The sequence below is a fragment of the Dendropsophus ebraccatus genome, chromosome 14, assembly GCF_027789765.1.
Source record: "Dendropsophus ebraccatus isolate aDenEbr1 chromosome 14, aDenEbr1.pat, whole genome shotgun sequence".
Lineage (NCBI taxonomy): Eukaryota > Metazoa > Chordata > Amphibia > Anura > Hylidae > Dendropsophus > Dendropsophus ebraccatus.
In genome coordinates, this window is record NC_091467.1 from 36,349,561 (window position 1) to 36,372,863 (window position 23,303).

General features: G+C 41.8%; 1 protein-coding gene across 3 annotated transcripts; it reads right to left on the reverse strand.

The window, feature by feature from the left end:
• Positions 1–1,923: 1,923 nt before the first annotated feature.
• On the reverse strand, positions 1,924–17,980 carry FDXR (ferredoxin reductase). 3 transcript variants are annotated; one of them, XM_069952448.1, is made up of 12 exons: positions 17,909–17,980; positions 17,108–17,205; positions 15,055–15,150; positions 11,806–11,928; positions 9,133–9,246; positions 7,607–7,708; positions 7,384–7,491; positions 3,792–3,876; positions 2,804–3,003; positions 2,549–2,720; positions 2,299–2,472; positions 1,924–2,143 (listed from the first exon to the last, which is right to left on the reverse strand). In XM_069952448.1, exons 1-12 carry the CDS (start codon positions 17,934–17,936, stop codon positions 2,013–2,015), a joined length of 1,431 nt encoding a protein of 476 aa, XP_069808549.1. In that variant the 5' UTR covers positions 17,937–17,980; the 3' UTR covers positions 1,924–2,012. The 3 variants fall into 3 exon arrangements, with proteins under 3 accessions (XP_069808549.1, XP_069808548.1, XP_069808547.1); XM_069952447.1 differs by lacking the exon at positions 17,909–17,980 and adding an exon at positions 17,744–17,882 and having other exon boundaries at positions 17,108–17,199; XM_069952446.1 differs by lacking the exon at positions 17,909–17,980 and adding an exon at positions 17,744–17,882.
• Positions 17,981–23,303: the final 5,323 nt, after the last annotated feature.

Sequence of the window (23,303 nt, forward strand, 5' to 3'; positions counted from 1 at the left end):
ATGTCCACTTTCTTCCAAAGACAACACCACTCTTGTCTCCAGTTCATGTTTGGTTTACAATTGAGCTCCATTCACTTCAATGGAACAGAGTTATAAAACCCCACCAAAACTGGAGACAAGAATGGTGCTGTCTTTGGAAGAAAGTGGCCATATTTTTGTATGGCCGGCAGAACGGTCTATTTTCCATGCTCATTGTTCGCGAACAGCAGCCGTAGAAAATAAACACAGGTCATAATTGTGTGCGGCCGCAGTGAACATCGGCCATAGTTGATGCACTGTGTGCACAAAAACAGTCGTTATTCTATTGAAACCAATAGAAATCAATGAATTCGGAAACCTACGGCTGTGTTCAATGAAAACTACGGCCATAGTTTCCCAAATTCATTAGTGTGTGAACATAGCCTAAAGCTTTAGTTGTCACCCCAACATTGAATCCTGAACTGATTAAGAATCTTTTAATAACTCATTGGGATATTTTGTAAGAGGAATGTACAGTAAAACAGACAGCCGAAGTGGAAGGATCACATACCAACTTGTATAGAAAACTTGCAGCACTCCGATCACAGGGGTGAAAAATAATGTGAAAGTCCTATTAATTCCATAATACAGCAAATAATAGCAAGGTGATTATTCCCATTGTTTTTAACCCCCATGCTTTTTTAAAGAATGTGCTATGAGGGGGATGCAGTATGTCCCTGGTATACAGATGCTAACTTATTGTACATGTTTTGGGGCTGTCAGGAATTAGACAGGCTATGGAGGGAGGTACATAAGTGGTGTATAGGAAAAGACCACAAAGTGATCTGAAAGTTAAGTCTTTAGGAGATTGTTGGTGCCATAATGGGGACAGATATGGAGAGGTTAACTAACATTTGAATAATAGAGGTTAACTAACATTTGGAAAAACTTCAGAGCAGTTGGGGTTTGACTTCTTAGTCGAATGACTGAAACAAAAGGCCAGAACTGCTCACCTTAATTCTGTGCCCTATAACAGATCTCCTCAGAGGTGCAACCAAATTATGGATCCATAAGAATTAAATTAAGGCCATATACCACATTGCTCATATATCTGAAGAGAGCTAGCTGAACAAGGTCTTTCACAACTAAGGGCCCTATTACATGGAGCGATAATCCGCTTGAATTGGACAGCAATCAGTCGATGAAACAATCATCAGCTGATCGTTTCTTAAGGGTTAAAACCTAAAATCAGTGTTGAGTTTGTGTAGGGACTGCACATGGTACATGGGGCAATATGGTTTGATCAAATTATATACCAACATCCTGGCGTTGGTTTTTATATGTAGCCGAGAGGCATTAGTTTCATCCATAGGTGTGAGGTGCAGCGCTTCTTTCTCTCCTTGTCCGTATGCTCACAGCGTCCTGTCTGAGCTAACAGGCCACTCAGCCAATCACTGTCCGGAACGTATGCAGAGCATAGGAGAAGATCGGGAGCGTAGACAGGTGAAGTATTTACTGTTTGGGCAAGGGCTGCACGGACATCGCTAACAATGTCCGTGCAGCCCTTGCTAAACGATTATCGGGCTGTGTAATAGGCCCAGTAAACGAGCACCGATCTAGCAGATTGGGGCCCATTTACAATACTGATCAGGCCTTCAAAGAACCCTAAAGGGGTGCAAAGTGCTTAGCTGGGCACTTCTGCCTCCATATTTATTTATCAGTAAGGGTCTTAGATTCCAACTGATCAGAACCTCAAACTTGTCACTATGACATGTCAGAATTTTTTTTTTTTTTTTAAGTAAAGGTTGGATATTGATTTCTTCCTTTCTTCTAAAAGAGAGTTATTTAGTTTCAGTGGGTTTTCAAAATATAGACAGAAGCATTTTTCTACAAAACAGACAGAAAATACCATATTTGACTATATATTTAATAGTTAAAAAATATTTACAAATATATAAAGAAGCACTTGAGGTAATTGTGTAGCCATAAAGAACAAATACTGTTCTTTATTCCAGGAAGTCAGAGACTGTGAATGTTTAATGCACCTGAACTCATCATCGAGAAACTAACTGCAGCATTTCCTCTGTGTCTAAAATCTTTTCTCGAGGTTTTCCTACTTCCAAACCTTGTGCGGTCTCTTCTGCGTCTATCTTTTCCCAGTCAGAGAAGGAGACAATCTGGACTCCTATATTGGGGAAAATTTTTTTTTATAAAATAACAAAATATTAAGAATATACAGCAACTGATTTTTCAGAAAAAGAGGTCAAGAAAAAACATAGCACGACAAGCAAAGGAAAAAAAATGGTAGAAGCCACAAAGAAACCACCATGCGACACGTACCCCTAAGAAGGAGAAGTTCTCTGATGGCCGAGGCTCCCACTCGAGGATCTGAGGAGTTCAATGTCCCTGATTTGATGTCCTCCAACAAAGTTTGAGCTGTGTCAAAACTGTCTGTCATTGTAGTTGTGATGACACCAGTGGGACCTCTTTTCACCCAACCACTGCAGTACAATCCTGCCAATAAAGTCACTGTAAATTGCTAGATGCCATTATTTCCCAATTGAAATGATGAGAATTTAGGGGCACTGACCTGGAGCCCCTTGTACTCGGCCCATAGTGTTTGGAATGATACCCTGTTTTGGAAGAAAAGGCACACCGGGAGAGATAGGAACGCTTCTATAACCAATGCTGGTGAGGATAAGTCCACAAGAGATTTCCTCTGTTTCACCTGTAGGCACCGCTACTGCGCTCTCCCCAGAACCCTGAAGGACAGGAAAGATTAGCTACACTCATACATGACAACAAATATGGCTATCTTTCTACAATACCAAGTCCAATTTCATACATCTAATCGAGTAACTGAGAGCCGGACCCCAGCTGCTCTTTTTCCATCTTCACTAGGAAGCACAGCAACAGGACTGCGGAGAAAACGCAGACCCCATTCTCTTTCACACTGGTCCCTACGAGAAGCCTCCTTCTCTCCTGGTGCCTCTAGTGCTGACTTTAATAGCAGTTCTGTGAGGCGTTTCCTTGGCCTAGGGAGGTCTAAGGGGGTTATGGAAAAAGAAAAGAAAAAACAATTTTGGTAAGTTTGAAAGAATAGGTTACATGTAACATAATTCTTTAGGGCAGAATATTATAATATTAGGGATAGGGGGGGGGGGGCGGGGATTTCTGTATAGTGATATGAATGGTAGCTATTCAATACTACACGTTACTTGCGGAAGCTGCTGCAGGGGATATACACAAAAGAGTACCCTACACAATTTTTATTTTATTTTAAGACAGGAGTTTTGATCGCAAGAGGTTTTGCAATAGCCTTGCTTTATTATTATTATTTTTCTATATTTAAATCAACAATATACAACGTTTGCCAATCTGTGGTCCATGATCCCTCCTTACTTATATTTGGTCTCTTCTCTGTTTAGAAAAAGAGACCAAACACAGAAAGGAAAGACCTGTACATCATGCAGGTTGCATATCAACTGCTAACAATCTTAACAATATTATCCGCTATGCCTGCTTACCAAGAGACAATGGTCTTTATTATGCAACAATTCAGTCAGTACAATGTCACTGTGCGGTTACAGAGGTTTTGGTGCTGTGTGACTGTTCTTTGATTCAATATTTTTTTTCTGATTTTTTGTTATAAGTGGTGACAATCTATCAACTTTAACTTTAAACTGACACTTTTTTTTTGTTGCCAAGTGTCAATTGGAAATATATGGCATGAATGGCCGAGTGCATACATGAGCCGATATTTACGTGTGGTTGGAAAGGTCTATAGTTTTGTATGGATGTAGCTGGCAGAAGTCCTAGAAGCATAATATTACCTTTTAGGATGTTCTCCAGGCCTTGGAAATCAGAAGGGTCATAGACAGGGCGAGCTCCTGGCAGGTGAATCATCTCACGTAATTCCTTAAATAGGTAAATAGATACTTATATTAATATGGCTAGGTTAAGGCAATGTTCACACATATCGTTTAATTAGCGCTATTTTACTGTGATTTCGCAATTCGTGGCATAATATAACTAGCTGAATGCTATGTGTGAACATAGTCTTACACTGTGTTTAGCTTTACCCTCCCGAAACATAACAAACAACACTCAATGTGGTAGGAGGCCTGTATACGGAAAACTGTAGAGACTCCTTTTTCTGATGTCCCTGCCTAACTTGGCAAGATTGCCGCCGCCCTAACCATGGTAATCCCTATTGGGTTACCTTGTGTATAATTTTATACTGACCATGCCCATTTTAATGGTTCCTTATCCTCCATTACTGTGCAGCCACTGTAATACAGTATACTTACATAGGCATTTGGTGTATCATAAGTAGCCATAGTAGTAGTACGCTTTCTGTGTCTTCCTTTTTATTAAAGGGGTTGTTCACAATTTTTTTTCTTTAAAATCAACTGGTGCCAGAGAATTGTAATTTACTATTAAAAAAAAGCCCTACAGGAAGTGGTATCTTTTCCAGTCTGGAGAGCAGGAGAGGTTTTCTATGGGAATTTGCTGCTGCTCTGGACATGGATAGAGGTGGCAGCAGAGAGCACTGTGCCAGAATGAAAAGAATACACCACTTCCTGCAGGACATACAGCAACTGAAAGACTGGAAGATTTTATTTGACATCTGCAGGAGATGGTTAAATTTCTAAATACGTCCCCCTCCTGTACTCAGGACTGTGATCCAGAGAGCGTTTGCTTGGTCACTGGTGTCAATAACAGAACCTGCAGTCTGATACTTTCCTTGGTTAGGAGCTAATGCTCCACTTAGTATGAGGTTGGTGTGAGGTAGGACTGAACAGCTTTTACCACCCACGGGAGGGTGTATTTATGGCAGACAGACTGGGCAACATATATTGGCCCAATTATCATGTGCCCTGAGTCCCCTGTCAGTGGAAGGGAGGGCGGGGGGTCACCATAAGGCACACCTTTGTGGAGAGAGTTGTTTAAACCCCAGAATGTCTGCAGGATGTGCAGGAATATGGCTGCCGTTTTTTCATGGCGGGGGATTACTGCACTACACTTACTGGGCACTGCCGATACGTTAGGTGAACATAATAGCATAACTGTACTCATTCCTATTTTGCTATAGTTCAGGTCTAGATGAAGTCCACATACTTATTCTGTGTTACAAAACTATGCTGCACCAGGGATCTCCTTCTACCTTCCCTGCATTCCTCATTATAGGATTAGTACCAGGCAGTTCACATAACTCCCTCCCTGCTGCATATCAGGTTGGCACACAATGTAATCGTTGTACTGGACACTAAATCTAAGCACATGTTGTGTGGTGTGCATGCTTTAATGGCCTTTTTTCCCCTCTGTTTCAGGGTCATATTGTTCCCAATGCTAATCAGGGCCCTCTTATATCAGAAGACGCTGATGCCATCTGCAAGTATACTGATATAATGGTGCATTATAATTTTGTATGCTTTTTAAGTTGTGCATTATAAACATGGATGTATTCCACATGTGAAATCTGGATTGTTATCTAATGGAAGTGGCCATAGCGTTTGCTATTGACACTATTTTAGGCTATATTCATATTTTCCCTGAAGAAGTGAGGTAGGTGTAGTTGCTGCACTTACTGCCAAAGGGAAACACGTTTGGCTTCTGGATTAAGGAGTTACTATCATGCTTATGTTTGTGCTCTCATGGGCTTGAGTGGTAACATGTTATATTGCAGTTTTCATTTGTTGTGTGTATGGTTCTAGGTGTATTGGTATTAATCTGCTAGTATCCACCTATTCTTTTTCCATCACACTGTCAGAGGCCATATAGGGGCTCCTTGGAGATTCATGTGGGGGATCACTTGGAGAATCGTTAGGGCGGCAATCTTGCCATGTTACGCAGGGCCAACAGAATATAAAGTTATCAGGGTCAGCCGTATGTATCTACAGTTTTCCTCATACAAGCCCCCTAGCACATTGCATGGTGTTTGTTTTGTTCGTCCTGCATGTGAATTTCTTATGATGATATAATAAAGGTTATGTTTAATGGAATCTTACATGATAATCCTTACTGTGGAATGTAAGCAAATGGAAGGTTTCAGTTTGTCGCCATTTCACTGGTTTCCGTTTTTTTTTCCTTTTTTTGTCTTTATAGTATAGTGTGTTAGAAGTGTGTCCCATTGTGTACCGCAAAAAAAAGTAAAGTTGCAATCTGTTGAATTTGATAGTGTGTTTCAATGGGAAACATTCATGTTCACACACCGTAATTTTTATGAAAAGAATGTCCCTTGTTTCAAATGTTCACAATGGCTGTTCTTTTCATAATGCAATGATTTGCACTGAAGTCAATGCAAACAAAGGCCCTTGTTTTACACAACGTAGTGAACAACTGGCGTTGTTTGGCTACGGCTGTTGAAATAACGATTTTGTCAATTATTTACGGCTGTTGTCCATACACTTCAATGCATTTTTTATTTAAAACAACAACAGACATTGTTTGATACTGAAAAGTGCCAAATAACGTCCATTAATTAAACTTTGTGTGAACATAGCCTTGGGGTGCATTCACCCGTATTCGGTTATTGCTTAATAAATGTGTCTCATTGGCCGTTCGCCCCAATTCTGTTTCACTTGAGGCTCAATAACCTTGTAAAATCTGACCTCTGTTTGTGAAAGTTCAAAAGATAGCTTGTCAATTGTATATTTTTTATATTCCAAAATCCATAACTTGTTTATTTTTCCATCAACGGCGTATTGTTTTCACAGGGCCACTTTTTAACAGCAGCCTTCATTTTGTCGTAAAATGTAATGTGATAAAAATGTTTGGTAAGTGTGCGTGACAACAAAACTATTGGTTCACTGATGGCCACACACAATAGAATTTCTCTTTTATGATCTGCTTTTACATGATTACATGTAAAAAAAGGGTGGTAAAATAAAAATTAAAAAAACACACACATATAACTTACAGGACTAACATATATCCTTACAGGATTTTAGGTGACTCGCTGAAGGTGCACTTAACCACAACTAAAGGGGACCAATCAGTAAGCTCCCAGCAGCGCCTAATCGATGTTGTAACCAGCTCCCTTACCATAGCTGGGGTTCATTACTCAGTATCTTCATATCCTGGCAAAACATCCTTCATTGGGCCCATGGTGCAGGCAGAGCGCTATGAATTAAGCGTCAGGGCAGAGTTTGTCTGTACCTAGTGACGGCCTTCTGCCTGTCGGCTCGCTCTGCGGTATGCTGACAGCCAAAGAGGCTTCTAACAGGCTTCTTTGCCCATCAGCTGCAAAGCCAGATATAGTAGGGGAGCAGGTTATAACCTCTATTAGATGCTGCCCTGCTGCTGACTGGTTTCCTTTCACCTGACTATTAGCTTGTAAATAGATTGTGAGCCCCAGTGATGGCAGGGCTGGAATGAGTAATTACAAACTGTATACAGAGACACCTATCTGTTACCACACACCTTGATTGTAAATGCCACCTGCAGGGGTCCACGGCGTCCAATCAACCAGACCTTCTTGACGCGACTCTGAGATAGGGCTTCAAGAGCCGGCCGTGTTACATCAGTTTTCTGTAAAAAGGCAGTGAGGGTAAGTGGAAGAAATAACAAAAAGGGGTCCAATACCACACAAACCCTAAGGACAGATTTTCCCGTTCTGGGATAACACCTTAAAAAATTCACTCACCTTTAGCAGCTCACAAGGGGAAAGCAGCATCCTTGCAATGTCCAGTGCAACATTTCCTTGTCCTAAGATGACAGCCGTCTCACTGTTCAGGTCTGGGGACAACTATGATGTAGAGAACATAATATCATATATTATCATACACATGAGATTCTTTGTGTAGCCCTTTACAGGGTGCGTGCATTTTATAAAGTTATAGCTTATGTTGATCCTTATATTGAAGGGAAAGTAGCAGTGGGTAAGAAGATACAAACCTGCTGATACATTGTAGGGCAGGGGACAGGGAGGCCGAATATACCTTTATTATGTTGGTTACTGCACAACTTAAACTTCCCTTTGAATAAAGTTAATGTAACAAAGCATATAAAAGCATATAAACAGTCAGTGATTTTACTGCGTGCATCACTGGCAATTTTTACGAGACTAAGTTAAAGCTTGGTTGGGAAAAATTTTAAAAATACTGGGCAGCAGGGGGGGGGTCTAATAATACTTTTAAACACATACTTCAAAAAAGTGACACTCTCATGTCCTAAGCCAGCTCAGCTGCCACTCGTGGTCCTCTGCTGGTCTCATCTATCTCCCAGTTCCTATAATGTCACAGCCCCCAAGAGCTGCCCTGTTAACCAATCAGTGACTAAAGTGTGATACTGCTGCAGCCACTGATTGGCTGAGCGAGCAGTTCCTGTGGGGCCATGAAGTCACAGGAACCAGGAAATAGAAGAGATAAGCGGAGTTTACATGACACCCTGCCGCCCAGCATTTTTCATATATAAATAAATTGAGCACCCCTTCTGTAGTCCCTGAGATCTGTCTGGGAAATATGTCCCTGAGATCTATCTGGGATGTAGTCTACATAAAGCCTAGCCTCTACCATGGCTCCCATACACTCCCCAAACATAACAGGGAATTTCTACTGTTTAATCCCTTTATTTTACACCATAAAAGCAGCAGCATGGAGCACATTATAGAGCTGTACCGAGCAGTCTAAACTGTAAATTTAACCATATGGTGAGACCTAATACGTACAGTTGGTTTTCAGTCTGTGTGGGGGTAATTTATTAATACTGTGCCTCGCATGTGCTGGGGACAAAACTGCGCCTTTTCCCAGAAGTAAAAGCTGCATGCCGGATGGGCGGTCAGGTGGGCTTGGCAAGGAGACATTGCCTTCTCCCGCACCGGATTTATGCCTGTTACCAGGCGTAAATCATGGCAAAAGTCTATACCCTCACCTGTCGATGTGGAGCTTTATGAAAGACTAGCGTACTAGCACGCCAGTCTTGATAAATTCCCCCCTGTATGTTTCTCTGCCTCTGTTCTCTCAGATCACCCCTCCCCCTCCACTCTCAATCATTCCTTCTCTTTAAACTGTTGGGAGTGAAAGTTTGGTAGGGAAAGCAGAAGCCTGATAAAAGGAGAAAGAAAGAAGTACTTTTCTCTAATAAGATGTTACAAAAGTTTGCTGAAACAACAGTAACCATTTACAATTATTTGAAAAAGCCCTTTTTGGCCCATGCAAATTTACAACTCACATATCTATTGTAAGGTAGTCCGTTGTACCAGCCTACAAAGTCTCTGGCTGAATACACTCCTTGTAGCTGTTCTCCAGGTATCCCCAGTTCCCTCTTTTCTTCTGCTCCATAACTCTGTGGGATGTGGTATAAAGCATAATGTGTAAAAATCAACATGCCTAAGTAAGTTGTCTCTCTCAAACCGTAACAGTATAAGCTACTCTAGCATTTAAATATTTCCGTGCAGTTTGTAGTTTAATTCAGCATCTAAAGCACTGTGGGCCGACCTGCCGAACTGATAATCATTAAAAGCTGGGGGTGTATCGATGCTCTAGGGACGGTCCTGTCCCCAGTGTGACAATTGGTCTTATTAGATGCTGGATTCAACTACAAGCAGCACAGAAACGGCACAGAGGATGAAGTTAAGAGACTTACCTTCATCCTCAGCGTACTGTGCTCAATTTTTTTATTATTTTTTTTACACTTTTTATGTCCCCCTAGGGGACTATTACATGCAAACATTTAATTGATTGATTTAATCTGTGATCTTCCCATAGAGTCTGCCTGAGGCAGACTAAGAGAAGATTGTCAGCCCAACTGCATGATGGTAAGTATTAGACCTCTGGCAGGCAAGGAAAACAACTGGGTGCTGCTGTGGGGGTCCTTAACGGACAGTGTCAGAAGTGCAGTTCCTTTCGCTGACACTTAAATGTTAAAGGGGTTAATGGTGAGCGACAGTGCAATTGCTATGGCAGTCATAAACAATGAGGACCCAGCTGATGACAGCAGTCGGTCCTCACTCTCTATGAAGCAAGCTCAGCTCCTGAGCTCGCTTCAATACCCCTATGCATTATGATGTCCCGGGCATCATTTTGTGGCAAGGGGTTAAACATAAAAATTGCAGATACCCCTGCTTCCCCCAGTTCCTCTTACATCGCTCTTCTACTTACAGACATGGTACATGCACTTAATTTCCTCCAAACATATGACTTCAACCTTTTCATAAAGCGCTTTGTTTCGACTACTTAGAAAGTCGCCCACAAGCTATGAAACCTTGATGTTTCTGAGGCAACCAATAACAAAAGGCCTGTCCAAAATGCACTTGTTTCTTCTGACTGTAAACTTGCCTAGCGAACCAGGCTTTAATTTTGAATGGTAAGACGAGCTCAATATCAATCTGAACCCAGAAGAAGTCAAAAGCATACTTGCACACTCCTATGTATGGGTTCTCTAATTCCATAACCAGCGAAGAAAGCTCATATAAAGTCCTGACGCAATGGTATAAAACACCTCGGCAACTGTTTAGGTTGGGATTAATCAATAGCCACACTTGGAGATGCAAGGAAGGAAGGAAGCAATCTCAGTAGAGAGAGCAATACACAAGATATGCGATTCACGCATCATCTTAACTGCACAATTGGTGCTCCATTGGTTGCAATGTTCACAAAACGAAACATTTGCTATTGGTATCTTATCTTATTGGTATCTTATTACAGCAGCTAAGCTTCTCATACCCACTTTATGGAATCAAACCGCCCCCCCCCCCCCCCCCCCACAGTAAAACACTGGCACAATAAATTAGCTCAAATCAATACTATGGAGGACATGGCAAGTTTGAAAAATTATAAACCCCCTGGCTGACAAACAGGTCAACAATGCCTAACCCATCTTAATTCAGACTGGCCTTTCCAGGCATCCCCTCATATAACTAACTCTATCTGCCCAATAATAAAAATGATTTAAACATACTCATCAAATTGTATCATGAAACACTACTACTCCAGGAAACCTCTATCCCTCGATCCTCCTCGCTCCCTTCCCCCTCACCTTCCATGTAATTTGCCCTGCTCCTTCCCTCCTCCACTCTCCTATTCTCACATTGGTCATTGTTCTTTTTATTTTATTTTTTATAACCTCGTCTGAAAGCTTGTTTTGTGTTTTTGTTGCGAAATGGGAGTATTTCTTTTTGGCATAAATATAATGGTTGGGGTGGGGGCACTTACACAATGTTTGGGTTTTACCTTCGAATCACAAATTTTTTTTTCAGTAGTCAGTACAAAATTTATAATATATTATATTTTACTACTTTTGCCAAATAATAAGACGCTGCTACCAGTACAATAAATCAGAGCTGTATTCTAATTGGACAGACATCTACTTATTCATTATCCCGCAGTTCTGTGGTGGAAACATCTGCCAGGCTATCAGAATTGCTGCCGGAATAGATGTCAGATTATGAGATTTGACTTTATTACATTGATTACCACCAGCTGCCTAGGCGCTAAGCTAGATCCCAGGTACCCAAAAGATTCATGCCAAGAACTTGAAATTAGTAGGCAAAGTTAGACTGCTAGATGCAGAATGATGTTCCACAAGACAGTAAAGTGCATCTGTCACTAAAGACAGCTGGCACTGCACAGGTAACCATATGGTGCCCCAAACAGGTGCACTCACTATCTTTCCTACAGCTCTCTCCTGTGACAGATGCTACTTAAAGGGTACCACGAAATTTTGCCGACAATCTCATCTCTTATCTTAGATTTAATAGCAATTGAACAACACCTGAGCTTTGCAGAAGAGGCTCTGGGGGTTGCACGGTCACATTGGCTACAGGACCACATGAGTTGCCTCTTGTAGCAGGCGACAAACGCCAGCAATATTTTAGGTTCCCTTTAATGGACTGTCACCACTTACCAACACTACAGCATGATAGGCTCCCTGCAGTTCCTCTACAGTCACATCTCTTCCGACTGTCACGTTTCCTAAGAAGTTGCAGCGCTCAGAGTGGGCAGTCTGTGTAAACGTGTTAATTACATTCTGTATGGAGAAAAAAAAAAACATTGAGATGGTATAAATCTATTCATGTATACATTAATAATCATGCAGGCTTAGGCTGGGTTTATGCTACTTTTTTTCACTCGTTTTTGCCAAAACAAAAAACAAAAAAAGGTTGTAAAAATGGATGCATTTGTGTCCATTTTGCTCCGTTTTTCCACTGACTTTCATTATAAAAAAAAATGGATCAAAAGACATCCGTTCATCCATTCCTTTTTACCTAGAAAAAAACATAGCTAAGCATATTTTTGTATACGTTTAAAAAAAATGGACGTGTTTTGATCCTTTTTTTTTATAAAAAAGGATGAAAAAAAAACCATAGTGTGAACCGATCCTTAGTTTCATCAATATATTTAAAAATATACAGTTTGGAATTTAGATTGGGAGCCCCAATTGTGGACAAGAAGTCCCATAGGGCCAGGGACGCTGATTTAATAGGTAATTTTCTCACCGCCATTTTTGTTAAATCTTCTGTTTTACTCATATGTAAATTAGGTGGTTTGGTGCACTGATCTGCCCCCTCCACCATCTGCCTCTTCATGAATATTGACAGCGCTCATCAATGCAGAACCAGAACAGATACATGTTCATGAGGAGGGGCAGGCAGATGTGTGTGGCAGACGGTGTGGGTGCCAGGTGTCAGCACTTCACCATTCAGTAACTGATGACCGTTCCTATGAAAAGCTTATTAGTCCATTTTGCCTGGAAAACCCCAATAAAGTCAAACTGACACTCCCCTCTTTTACTCTATGTTCGGTTCTCCGCACCATCCACAAGCTTAGATACTGAACATTCTATATATAACTGTATAAAAGTTGTCTTTGTATTCTCTGCTCTGAAATTGCTTCATTTTATAAGTGGACAGTGTCAACTAGGTGGGGCTTCCTGACAGTTGGGCCCTCTTCCCAGCCAGTAGACAGAGCCCAACTACTGTGAAGCCCCGCCTAGTTGACTAGGCGAGCTCTGCAATGTGTATATTTTTATTTGGTGTACCCTCTCAGATTTCCATACTATTACCATTTATATGTAAATATTTCAAATAAAAGCTATAAATAAACAATTGATTAAAAAGAAAGAACTAAACAAACTGCAATCAATCTAACACTGGAAAAATGTTATCCTATCGGCTGTATTTTTAACATTGACATTTCCGAAATGTGCTCAACCTTCAGAGAGAAGCCCCTATGAGTGGACTGTGTGATGTCACCAGACACCTCAGTCCCACACATGAGTCCTTGCAAAAGGTCTGTCTCTTATCTGCAAGGCCACTCTATCTCCAAAGACTGTTCAAGGGCTCTTCTTATCTCACACAGCAGCCTTTCATATTAGCTTCAAACTCTCCATCCGCTCCAAACACACCCAAGAGGGATCAGACTCTGGACAGCTCAAGGTGATGCAGCGCACTAGTTCTGATGGAGATTTAATGGATATCCTATGCAAATATCACAACTTATATTACCAGAAGATTTCTTTATAAAGGTGTGTATAGGCTGTGTGACTATTCTAACAGTTCTCTGACGATGATTATGACATAATCACAAATACAACCTTGCTTCTGTGCTGTATTATTGGACCAATACTGAGCTTAGAATATAATAGGTACTTAGTTAGTTATTCAGTTCTGTACTCAGACATTCCCCTAAGGCTATGTCCACTATTCCAATGAAAGTCATTACTGCTCCGACACACGTAAGGTTAAAGGGAACAAATCAGCCCAATTGGGCCGATATGGTTCCCTGGAGCAATGTATACCGGGGAAAAATTACTTTTATTCCCCCAGCTCGTGACAGACAAGGGTGGGAAAGTAGTCATCTGGACAGCCTGTCAGCGCGCTCGGCAGGATGATTGACAGGCAGAGAGGCCAGTAACGGCCACGGCTGCTGCTGTAGCTTTATACATTGCTCCAGGGAACTATATCAGGTGTATAGTAACACTAACCACTAGTGTGGCTTACAATCAAATAAAGTGGGTAAGCTGCATAGGACACACAGCTAAAATATGTATAGTGGCAGAGTCAACTGCAATCTACCCGCTATTAACTGGATAGACTATATCCTCCCTAAAATACATAATAACAGCTATGGGTAGGAAACTAAAAACGGTGCAAGCATCACCTAGACAACTAGTTTCGTTCCCACATAGAACGTCATCAGATGCAGGCAAATGGCCATTTGCCTGCACCTGATAACGCTCCATGTGGGAGCGTGGAGAGGTAAACATAAAATGATTATGTTTACCCACAGGGAAGTTTTTTTTTTTTAAACACTGGATTTTTAAAGGGGTTATCCAGCGCTACAAAAATATGGCCACTTTTAGCAGAGCGCCAATATAAATATATATAATCAATGCTAGGCAGAAGCATAGCACTGATCAGTATATGCAATCTAATGATTGTATATTATAGTCCCTTAGGGGACTTTAAAAGTGTGAGAAAAAAAATTAAATAAAATGTCCCGTCCACTCAATCTTGGTATAGTTAAAAACTACAGATCATAGCGCAAAAAATAAGTCCTAATATGTAGACGAAAAACTATGAGGTTAAAGAGGTCAGAATATGTTTAAGTAATAAGTTTAAATTCTTTATAGTAAAAATTAAATAAATAAACTGCCCATCACTGTAATCGTACTGACCTACAGAAAAACAATAACATATCACAGTCATTAAAAAGCAAAAATTCAAAGATACCTCTCAATTTGTGACCGCAGCAGGATCTGCTGAAAAATCCTGCAGGTGGGTGGTCCTCTTCTCACACGAGCCATAGTACAGGACTCCCAGAAGTGCTGTGGACTGCACTGTGTTACATGCACTTTCAGGAGTTCTGTACCGTGGCTCTTGTCAGAAAAGAACCACCCACCTGCAGGATTTTTCTAGAGAATCCTGTTGCGGTTGTCAAGTGAGAAGTACCCTTTAAGCCCAGGAAGCATGAACCAGGCCCGAACAAGTTATGTGCTGAAAACAGAACACAATACACCACAAGGTCACTACATTTGCGGTAGTGCTCTGGGAACGGCAGTGCCAATAGCATATTAGATGCTGTGCATCTCTATCAAGCCTGTCCCAGAGATGAAGCCCATAAATTGTGAATGATTATTCTTATCAACACTTACTTTTACTTCAGGATGATCCGGTGCCACTCCAAAACGCACCAAGCCGAAGGGTACAGGCAGCTTCTCATAAATATCAACTACTGCTTGTTTGTTGTGCTGGGAACATAAGAAAAGACGCTCGCTATGGGTTAAATCACATAAATTAGATGACAGACTCTAGAATTGGATATTTAAAGGGAATGGATATTTCTTTTACTCATTAGTCAGATACTAAAAGTTGTTCTTTTATTCTAATTTGTTATTTACAATTTCACTTTTTGTACTTATGGGGGCTGCCGTCTTTCCTGATCTGTATTTAACAGTATTTAGTGACATACTTTACAGCAGGGATGGGGAACCTTCGGCCCTCAAGTTGTTTTAAAACTATAATTCCCATCATGCCTGGACAGCTAAAGCTTTGGCTGTCCAGGCATGATGGGAATTGTAGTTTTGCAACAGCTGGAGGGCTGAAGGTTCCCCATCCCTGCATTACAGGAAGACTCATGGACATAGATGACAATATACAGACTACGTGCCCTTAAGATAAATGTAAAGCATTACTGAGGGTACTCTGTGACTAGAGATGAGCGAACCAGCCGAGGTTCGGGTTCGTATGAACCTGAACTCTCGGCTTCTGATTGCCGCTGTCTGCCTGCTTCGTGGAGAGGGTGGATACAGCCTGAGGACCGCCTGGAAAACTGGGATACAGCCATAGCCATAGGCTATCTGTGACATATCGCTGCAATGCTGTACAGAGAACAAAAACGGCAAGATCTCAGGATTATTTTATAATATGGATAGAAAAATAAAAAATTGGGGGGGGGGGGGGAAAAAAAAAAAAAAAAAAAAAAAAAAATCGAAATTCTTAAAAATATGTTTAACATAAAACTTTTTTTTTAAACAATAGGTCATATTCTGATAAAACATTCCCTTTCAACATTTCACTGGCCTATCATTTTTTGCAATTTTGTACCTAAATTCCTCCACTTTCAGGCTAGGTTCACACACAGTATATTTCAGTTAGTATTTGGTCAGTATTTTGCAACCTCAACCAGGAGTGGATTGAAAACACAGGAAGGCTCTGTTCACACAATGTTGAAATTGAGTGGATGGCGGCCATATAACGGTAATGAACTGCCATTATTTCAAAATTGTTTTAAAATAACAGCAAATATTTGCCATGACGGCCATCCATTCAATTTCAACATTATGTGAACAGAGCCTTTCTGTGTTTTTAATCCACTCCTGGTTTTGGTTGCAATATGAGGACCAAAATACTGACTGAAATATACTGTGTGTGAACCTAGCCTCAAGGTGTACCTATCATCTTTTAAAAACATTCTGACACGTCAAAGGTTTGATCAGTCAGGTCCTGGGTGTTCAGACTGTCTGCTAGAACAAACAGGGAGAAGAGCACAACTGCGAGCTTCTGCTCCCTTCTTTGTGTACGCAACATAAAACATTTCATTAGGGGTCCATGGGGAAGAGAAAGTGCTTACAGTGCACTTTTCACAGCTCATTCTAAAGATTGCTAGAGAGCTCTCCCAAATGTCAGAAGTTTGCTTTTAAAGTGACAGCGTCCATTTAGGGTCTCTGTTTTCTATCAGTGAATGAAAGGGGCTCGCGGTGCTAAAAACAAAGCTGTCATTATTATTCAGTTACAATGAACAATACAATGCATGTGGAATGCAATACCCCATCCACACACAGCAGAACTCAAATGCTGAATTCAGAGGAAGCTGCTCAGTGTCATTTTTGCAGTTTTTACTACAGCAGAGAATAGCAGCCACATCTGGCCTTGACCATATAATGTCTCGGAGTTCTCTATGCTGTGTAGGACAGGGGCAGCCGTAGCAGGAGGCATAGTGAGAGTAATATACGGGATAGCCTGCTCTACCAGCATTTACCACCATCTACAAAATAGGTAATAAGGGATTGCTGAGGGATCACCCATAGCTGGAACCCTCCTGCCGTGCCCCATTGCATGCCCTTTTGCTTACATTCCCCCAATGAGTATACTGTGATACTGTCCGACATCATCCGGCAAAGTGATGGAGAGTATATGGGTTATTACCTTTAACAGATGCTGAGCTGTGTAAAATCCGGCAGGGCCACTACCGACTATGCAGATCTGGGGGGCCGGGGGCTTGGATGAAAGACTTCTCTCTGCACCTTAATAGAAGATAATAAGCGACATTAGAATCCATTAGTCCTGTAGATACATCTGTTACATCTCATATCCTGGCACCACCTATAAGAGGCAGAACTTGTATAGGAGCTCCCTCCATCATACACATAGCACCTCATACACAGCGGCCTCTGCCAGGGTCCACCACACTATGTCATGGCACTACCGAGATAGATAGATAGATAGATAGATAGATAGATAGATAGATAGATAGATAGATAGATAAATAGATAGGAGATAGATAGATAGATAGATAGATAGGTAGATAGATAGATAGATAGAGCAATTCAGTTGTAGATGGCTGATCTGCAGTTATATATATATATATATATATATATTGCAGTTTAGTAGATCTGGTCCTTCCCCTTATGCTGATATTCTGGGACTTGTAGTTCTATGCAAGAAGGCTCAGCTCTCCCTATAGACAGTTCTTGTCAGCTGCATGCTCAGCCCTTAGCTCTGCAGTCCTCCTCAGCCCTTCCCCAGCATGGCAGACCCGATGTGTATACACAGAAATCTCACCCAGACTTCCAGCTGCGGGAAGCTTCCTGGCAGGCAGAAGACAGCGACGAAGGCGCCACATCCGGCTCCACTGAGGAGCCATGCTGACTGCCAGGCCACACTGCGACCGGGGACTGTGGTAAGAGCTCCGCCCCGCCCACACTCCTCCCTGCCGGCAAAGCTAACCTTTGACAGGACGGCGTTCTGTTACCATAGAAACGGCTACAAGCAGCTCTCTTGGATGTCAGTCTCGGCGGCCTTGGTGTTTGGTTCGTACGGTTCGCCCCCTAGTGTCAGAGCTCACGTATTACCGCCAATGTGCCTAGCGTCTTTCCCACTACACGGTACTGGTGTGAAATTGTGGAATTGTGGGTGCAATTACTACACGTATGAGAAAAAAAAGATATATATGTATGTGTGTATACATATATATATATATATATATATATATATATATATATATATATATATATATATATATATGTATAATTTTTTAAAAAATTTCATACGTGTTGTAATTGCAATATATATATATATATATGTATATATATATATATATATATATATATATATATATATATATATATTCCAACCTTGCATGTTTGCAAATGGGGAGTAAATCAGGTAGAACTGTTTCTGCCCCCAGATAACCCCTTTAAGGGTGCTCTATATTATAACCCACTTTTTGTTTAGGTTTTTAAGGCCAAAAAGAAAATATAACGTGAATGGCGTTTTTACCATGCATTTTGCGTTTTTGACTTGACTATGTGTGAATGATCTTTTTGTGGTTGAGGTGTTTTTGTGTTCTGAACTTTTTTTCTTCTGCCATCACATGACCTAACTGCTGGACCACAAAAGCTGACAAAAACACCAGAAAAAAAAAAAAAAAACGCCATACGCCCAGCAATGGCATTTTTAAGACAATCAGAACAATCCCGTTGAGGTCTATGGGAGTAAAAACATCACAGCTTGCCAAAAAAAACACCAGACCCTCAGTATGCTGCGTTTTGGAAAAACTGCCACAGAGCCTCAAAAATGCCAGAAAGGAGAGAGAAACGCCACACCAAAAGAAAAGCCATGCGTGTAGGGCCGATCATAAATTTCCATTGACCTCCAGCTACAACTGGCTGCTGGTGTTTTTGCAAAAAAAAAAAAGTTCCCACTTCAGGAAAACATTGGGAAGGCAGCCATCTTGTAACATATTCAATTAGCTGTCTATTGAATTAGATGAAATATGCTGATATTATTACGCAGTGGGAACATAGCCAGAGACTGATGGGCCATATGAAAGGCTGGAGAAGACTGAACCACAAGGCTATGTTCCCACTGCGTAATAATATCGGCAGAAGGCGGCCGTCTCAACAAATAGATGGCCACTTACAATGATCACAATCATTATTAGCGTCCGTCTATGTTATAAGACGGCTACCTTCCCCAATATTTTTCCGGAGTGGGAACATAGCCCAAATCCGCCGACTTGGCCAACAGCAACAGTATTGCAGTTTAGGCTTTTCCACAACCACCACTCTCTCTCTTTCTACAAAGCGCGCTTTCTATACAGCTCTATATTAAAGGGCTTATTCAGCGAAAATCGTTTTCTTTCAAATCAACTGGTTTGAGAAAGTTAAATAGATTTGTGATTTATTTCTATTTAAAAATCTTAAGTCTATCCATACTTATCAGCTGCTGTATATCCTGCAGGAAATGTTTTCTTTTTAGTCTGACACAGTGATTTCTGCTGCCACCCCTGTCCGAGATAGGAACTGTCCAAAGCAGGCTAGGTTCTCTATAGGAATTTGCTACTACTGTGGAGAATTCCTGTCTCGGCCAGAGATGTCAACAGAGAGCACTGTGTCAGACTGAAAAGAAAATAACACTTCCTGCAGGACATACAGCAGCTAATAAGTATGGGAAGACAAGATTTTTAAATAGAAGTAAATTACAAATCTATATGACTTTTTGAAACCAGTTGACTTGAAAAAAAAAAGATTTTCGCTGGATAACCTCTTTCAAGTGTTGTCTAGTTTCTCTTCTGCAGCCTCCGTGTTTTTATATGTAGTGCTGGTTGCTGTGTCTCATTCACAGTGAAGTCCATCAGAGAAGCTGCCTGACAGGCTCAGTCTCCAGAGACAGGTTTCTAAGGTTATTTATGTCTAGATTAAAGATGGCCTTTGTCTGTTGTCTTGTTGATTTTATATGTTCACTTTTCTTTCAAAAAACTTTGTATAAATCAATAGTAAAAGTAAATGTAAAAACCGTGTAATGGACCTTATCAGAGAAAATGGCTCCTTTCCTGCAATAGGGTGATTTTTTGTTCTTGCGTTTTCTGGCCTCCAACAAAAGCCAGAATAAAATGCCAATGCAGCGCATAGCGAGGTTTTTTTTTTATTTATTTTTTTAATGCATTTGTTTTCTTTCTGGCCTTTTTGACTTTATGGGTATGTTCATACATAGTATTCCTGTCAGTCTTTTGGTCAGTCTTTTTTCAACCAAAACGAGGAATGATTTAAAAACACAGAAGCTTTGCAAATCCTTCAAGTATAATTTTGCCCTGTCAGTTCCAATCCTGAAAAAAGACTGACCAAAAGACTGATGGAAATACTATGTGTGAATAATCTTTTTGTTGTGGTTTAGGCGTTTTTCTGAGCATCAAGAAGGCTGAACTTCCTTTCCCTCTGCCATCACATAGCTTAGTTGCTGGACCGAAAGGTGACAAAAACACAAGGAAAAAAACGCCATACACACAGCAATTTGCCAAAGAGCCTCAAAAACACAAGATCAGAGAGAAAAACACCACACAAAAAAAAACGCCAGGTTTGTAAGGCAGATCATAAACTTCCATTGATTTTGTAGCTAACCTCAGTCCTCTGGCATTTTTGCAAAAAAATAAAAACTGTGGCGTTTTTATTGGCGTTTTCCCCAGATTTTAAAGGGAACCTGTCAGCACCCCGATTAGGAGAACCCAGATTGTGCATATTTCACTCCACCAACACATTAACAAAAGTTACTATGCTCACAAGGGAACTGCCGATACAGTAGGAAGGGCTGGGTTCACATTGAGGAATTCTCGCGGATAAACTCAGCAGAATTCCGCTGGCTGTAAGCGCTCACGGACGCGCGCCTTTCCGCCGGCTCCATAGACACCATTCTATGGGCCGGCTCATTCTGCATTCTGCTGAAAGAACTGACATGTCAATTCTTTTGGCTGAATGCGGAATCAGCCGACCCATAGAATGGTGTCTATGGAACCGGCGGAAAGGTGCGCGTCCGTAAGCGCGTACAGACGGCGGAATTCTGCTGAGTTTATCTGCGAGAATTCCTCAATGTGAACCCACCCTAAGGCAGTGTGAAGCTGGCCATAAAGCTAAAGCCACAAGTTTGACACTCCTGACCTAGTAGCTAATGAAGAACCCAAAATTAGAAATGGAGCCTGCAGAGCAGAAATCCTATGAAGAGAGCCATATACAAGTTATAACACATCTGGAATTAGTGTAAGGGGGCATTCACACTTCAGCTAATTTGGGGACCTTGCGGACGAGGAAGGAATGTAATGGATTTGTTCCCGGCCTGGCATAATGTGTCAATATCATGCTGGCAGTGGGGAAACTCTTTGAATCGCCAATTTAAAAGTTTCGCTACTACCGGCAAGATATGTCAATCCATTACATTACTTCCCATCCGTAAGGTCCACAACTTTCCGGATGTGTGAATGCCCCCTTACTACACTGTGACATGGTGAGGCTTGAAGAGGCAGTACTGCACCTCTGGAGTGGGAATTGTGGTTCAGGTGGAGCCCCTGGTCCACATACTCCACTCCAACCTAAGAGCCGATGAGACTCTGAAACTACCTGGTGGAGCTCTATTAGGGACTTCAGAGCTTCCCAGGCGAAGACTCCCAGGGTGGGAGAACACAGGCAGTGCCAGGCCTGTGGGAGCTGCAGCCAAAAGGACTTGGTAAAACGAGCAAGTAATGTTGGTCACATTGCATAGTGGGCTCAGAAAGGACAGCTAGGGAAGCTGTAATGTTTAGTAAGTGGCTAGATGGCCTAGAATTTATTGTGAGTGCACAGTGTTACCTATATATGTTTTTGCCTAGGATGGTAAAATAAAGCTGACTGTAGCCAGTTTAAAACATACAAAACCTTGCCAACTACAATTTATGGTGTGCCAACCATCTTGGACCTGGGAGATGACAATCCCAATGACTGAGTAATCCCCAGATTGTCACAACACATACATTAGCTTATTCTGCAAAGTTACCTGAAATGACAGGCACACCTTAAGGCTATGTTCACACTGCGTATATGTCCGGCTGCATATTTTCGCGGCCGGACATATACGCGGTAAACTCCGGCCAGAGATTTACGGACCGCGAACTTACGCCCGTAGTCTACTTACGCTTCCAGAGCGCCCTACGTAGCGATCTGACAGCGGTCTTTTACTTGGAAAGCTTCGCCTAGCCCCGGACACCCCACAGAACCTTTTGGATCGGCACAAAAAGCTGCAAAAATGAAGAAATCACCACTACGTACGGGACCGCATGTAACGCTACGGGCGTAAGTTACGGCATTTTCGTCTGCAAACAATGGTCTGGTTCATTTTTTACGGCGCCGCGTACGATCCGGGCGTAAGTTCGAACGTAGTGTGAACTGTGCCGCCGTACATCGTATACTCATTATACGCAAACTACGTAAGTCTCCGGCCGCTTATTCACGGAACGCGCTACGGCCGGAAACTTACGTAGTGTGAACATAGCCTAAAGGGGTACTCCAGCAAAAATCTCGAGATTTTTAAATAAAAGTAAGGCCCCGTTCCCACTGAGCAAAGCTAGCGGAATTCCGCGACGGAATTGTCCGCCGCGGAATGCCGTTAGCCTCCTGCTCATAATGGGAGTCTATGGGAGGCGCGCGCTGCTGCTCTGTACGCGCTGAAGAATGAACATGTTCATTCTTCAGCGCGGACAGGGCAGGAGCGCGCGCCTCCCATAGAGTCCCATTATGAGCGGGAGGCTAACGGCATTCCGCGGCGGACAATTCCGTCGCGGAATTCCGCTACCTTTGCTCAGTGGGAACGGAGCCTAAATTACAAATCTATGTAACTTTGTAAAACCAGTTGAGTTGAAAGAAATGGATTTTTGCTGGATAACCCCGTTAAATCAGCTTAGAAGGAAGCTCAGGTCACAGAAATAAGTGCTGGAGACAGACTCATTAGACTGCTTCTCTGAAAGACTTCACTCTGAACAGGACAAAGCAAGTGTAAAAAATGTATTTAAGGGTGCATTCACATGTACAGGATCTGCAGCAGATCTGCAGCAGATTTAATGGCCTAGAATTGATTTGCTTTGAATCTGCAGCTTCAAATCTGCGCCATCAAATCTGCTGCAGATCAGTTGCAGATCCTGTACGTGTGAACACACCCTAAGGCTATGTTCACACTACCTAAAATTACGGCCGTAGTTCTCGCCGCAGAACTACGGCCGTAGTTTTGCGGGGTGGGACATAACCTTACTTTCAATGGGTTCCCGGCCAGAGCGTACACACATCGTATACGCTCCGGCCGGGATCTATGCGGCGCTGCAAAG

Bases quoted from the DNA above. Each gene is read 5' to 3' on its own strand.
- FDXR (XM_069952446.1), bottom strand. From the start codon at position 17,825: ATGGCTCCTCAGTGGAGCCGGATGTGGCGCCTTCGTCGCTGTCTTCTG. The intron at 9,247-11,805 runs GTAAGTGGTGAC...CACATCCCACAG, and splicing joins CCTATCATGCTGTAGTGTTG to AGTTATGGAGCAGAAGAAAA. The intron at 3,877-7,383 runs GTGTGTGGTAAC...TACCTATTTAAG, and splicing joins AGGTGGCATTTACAATCAAG to GAATTACGTGAGATGATTCA.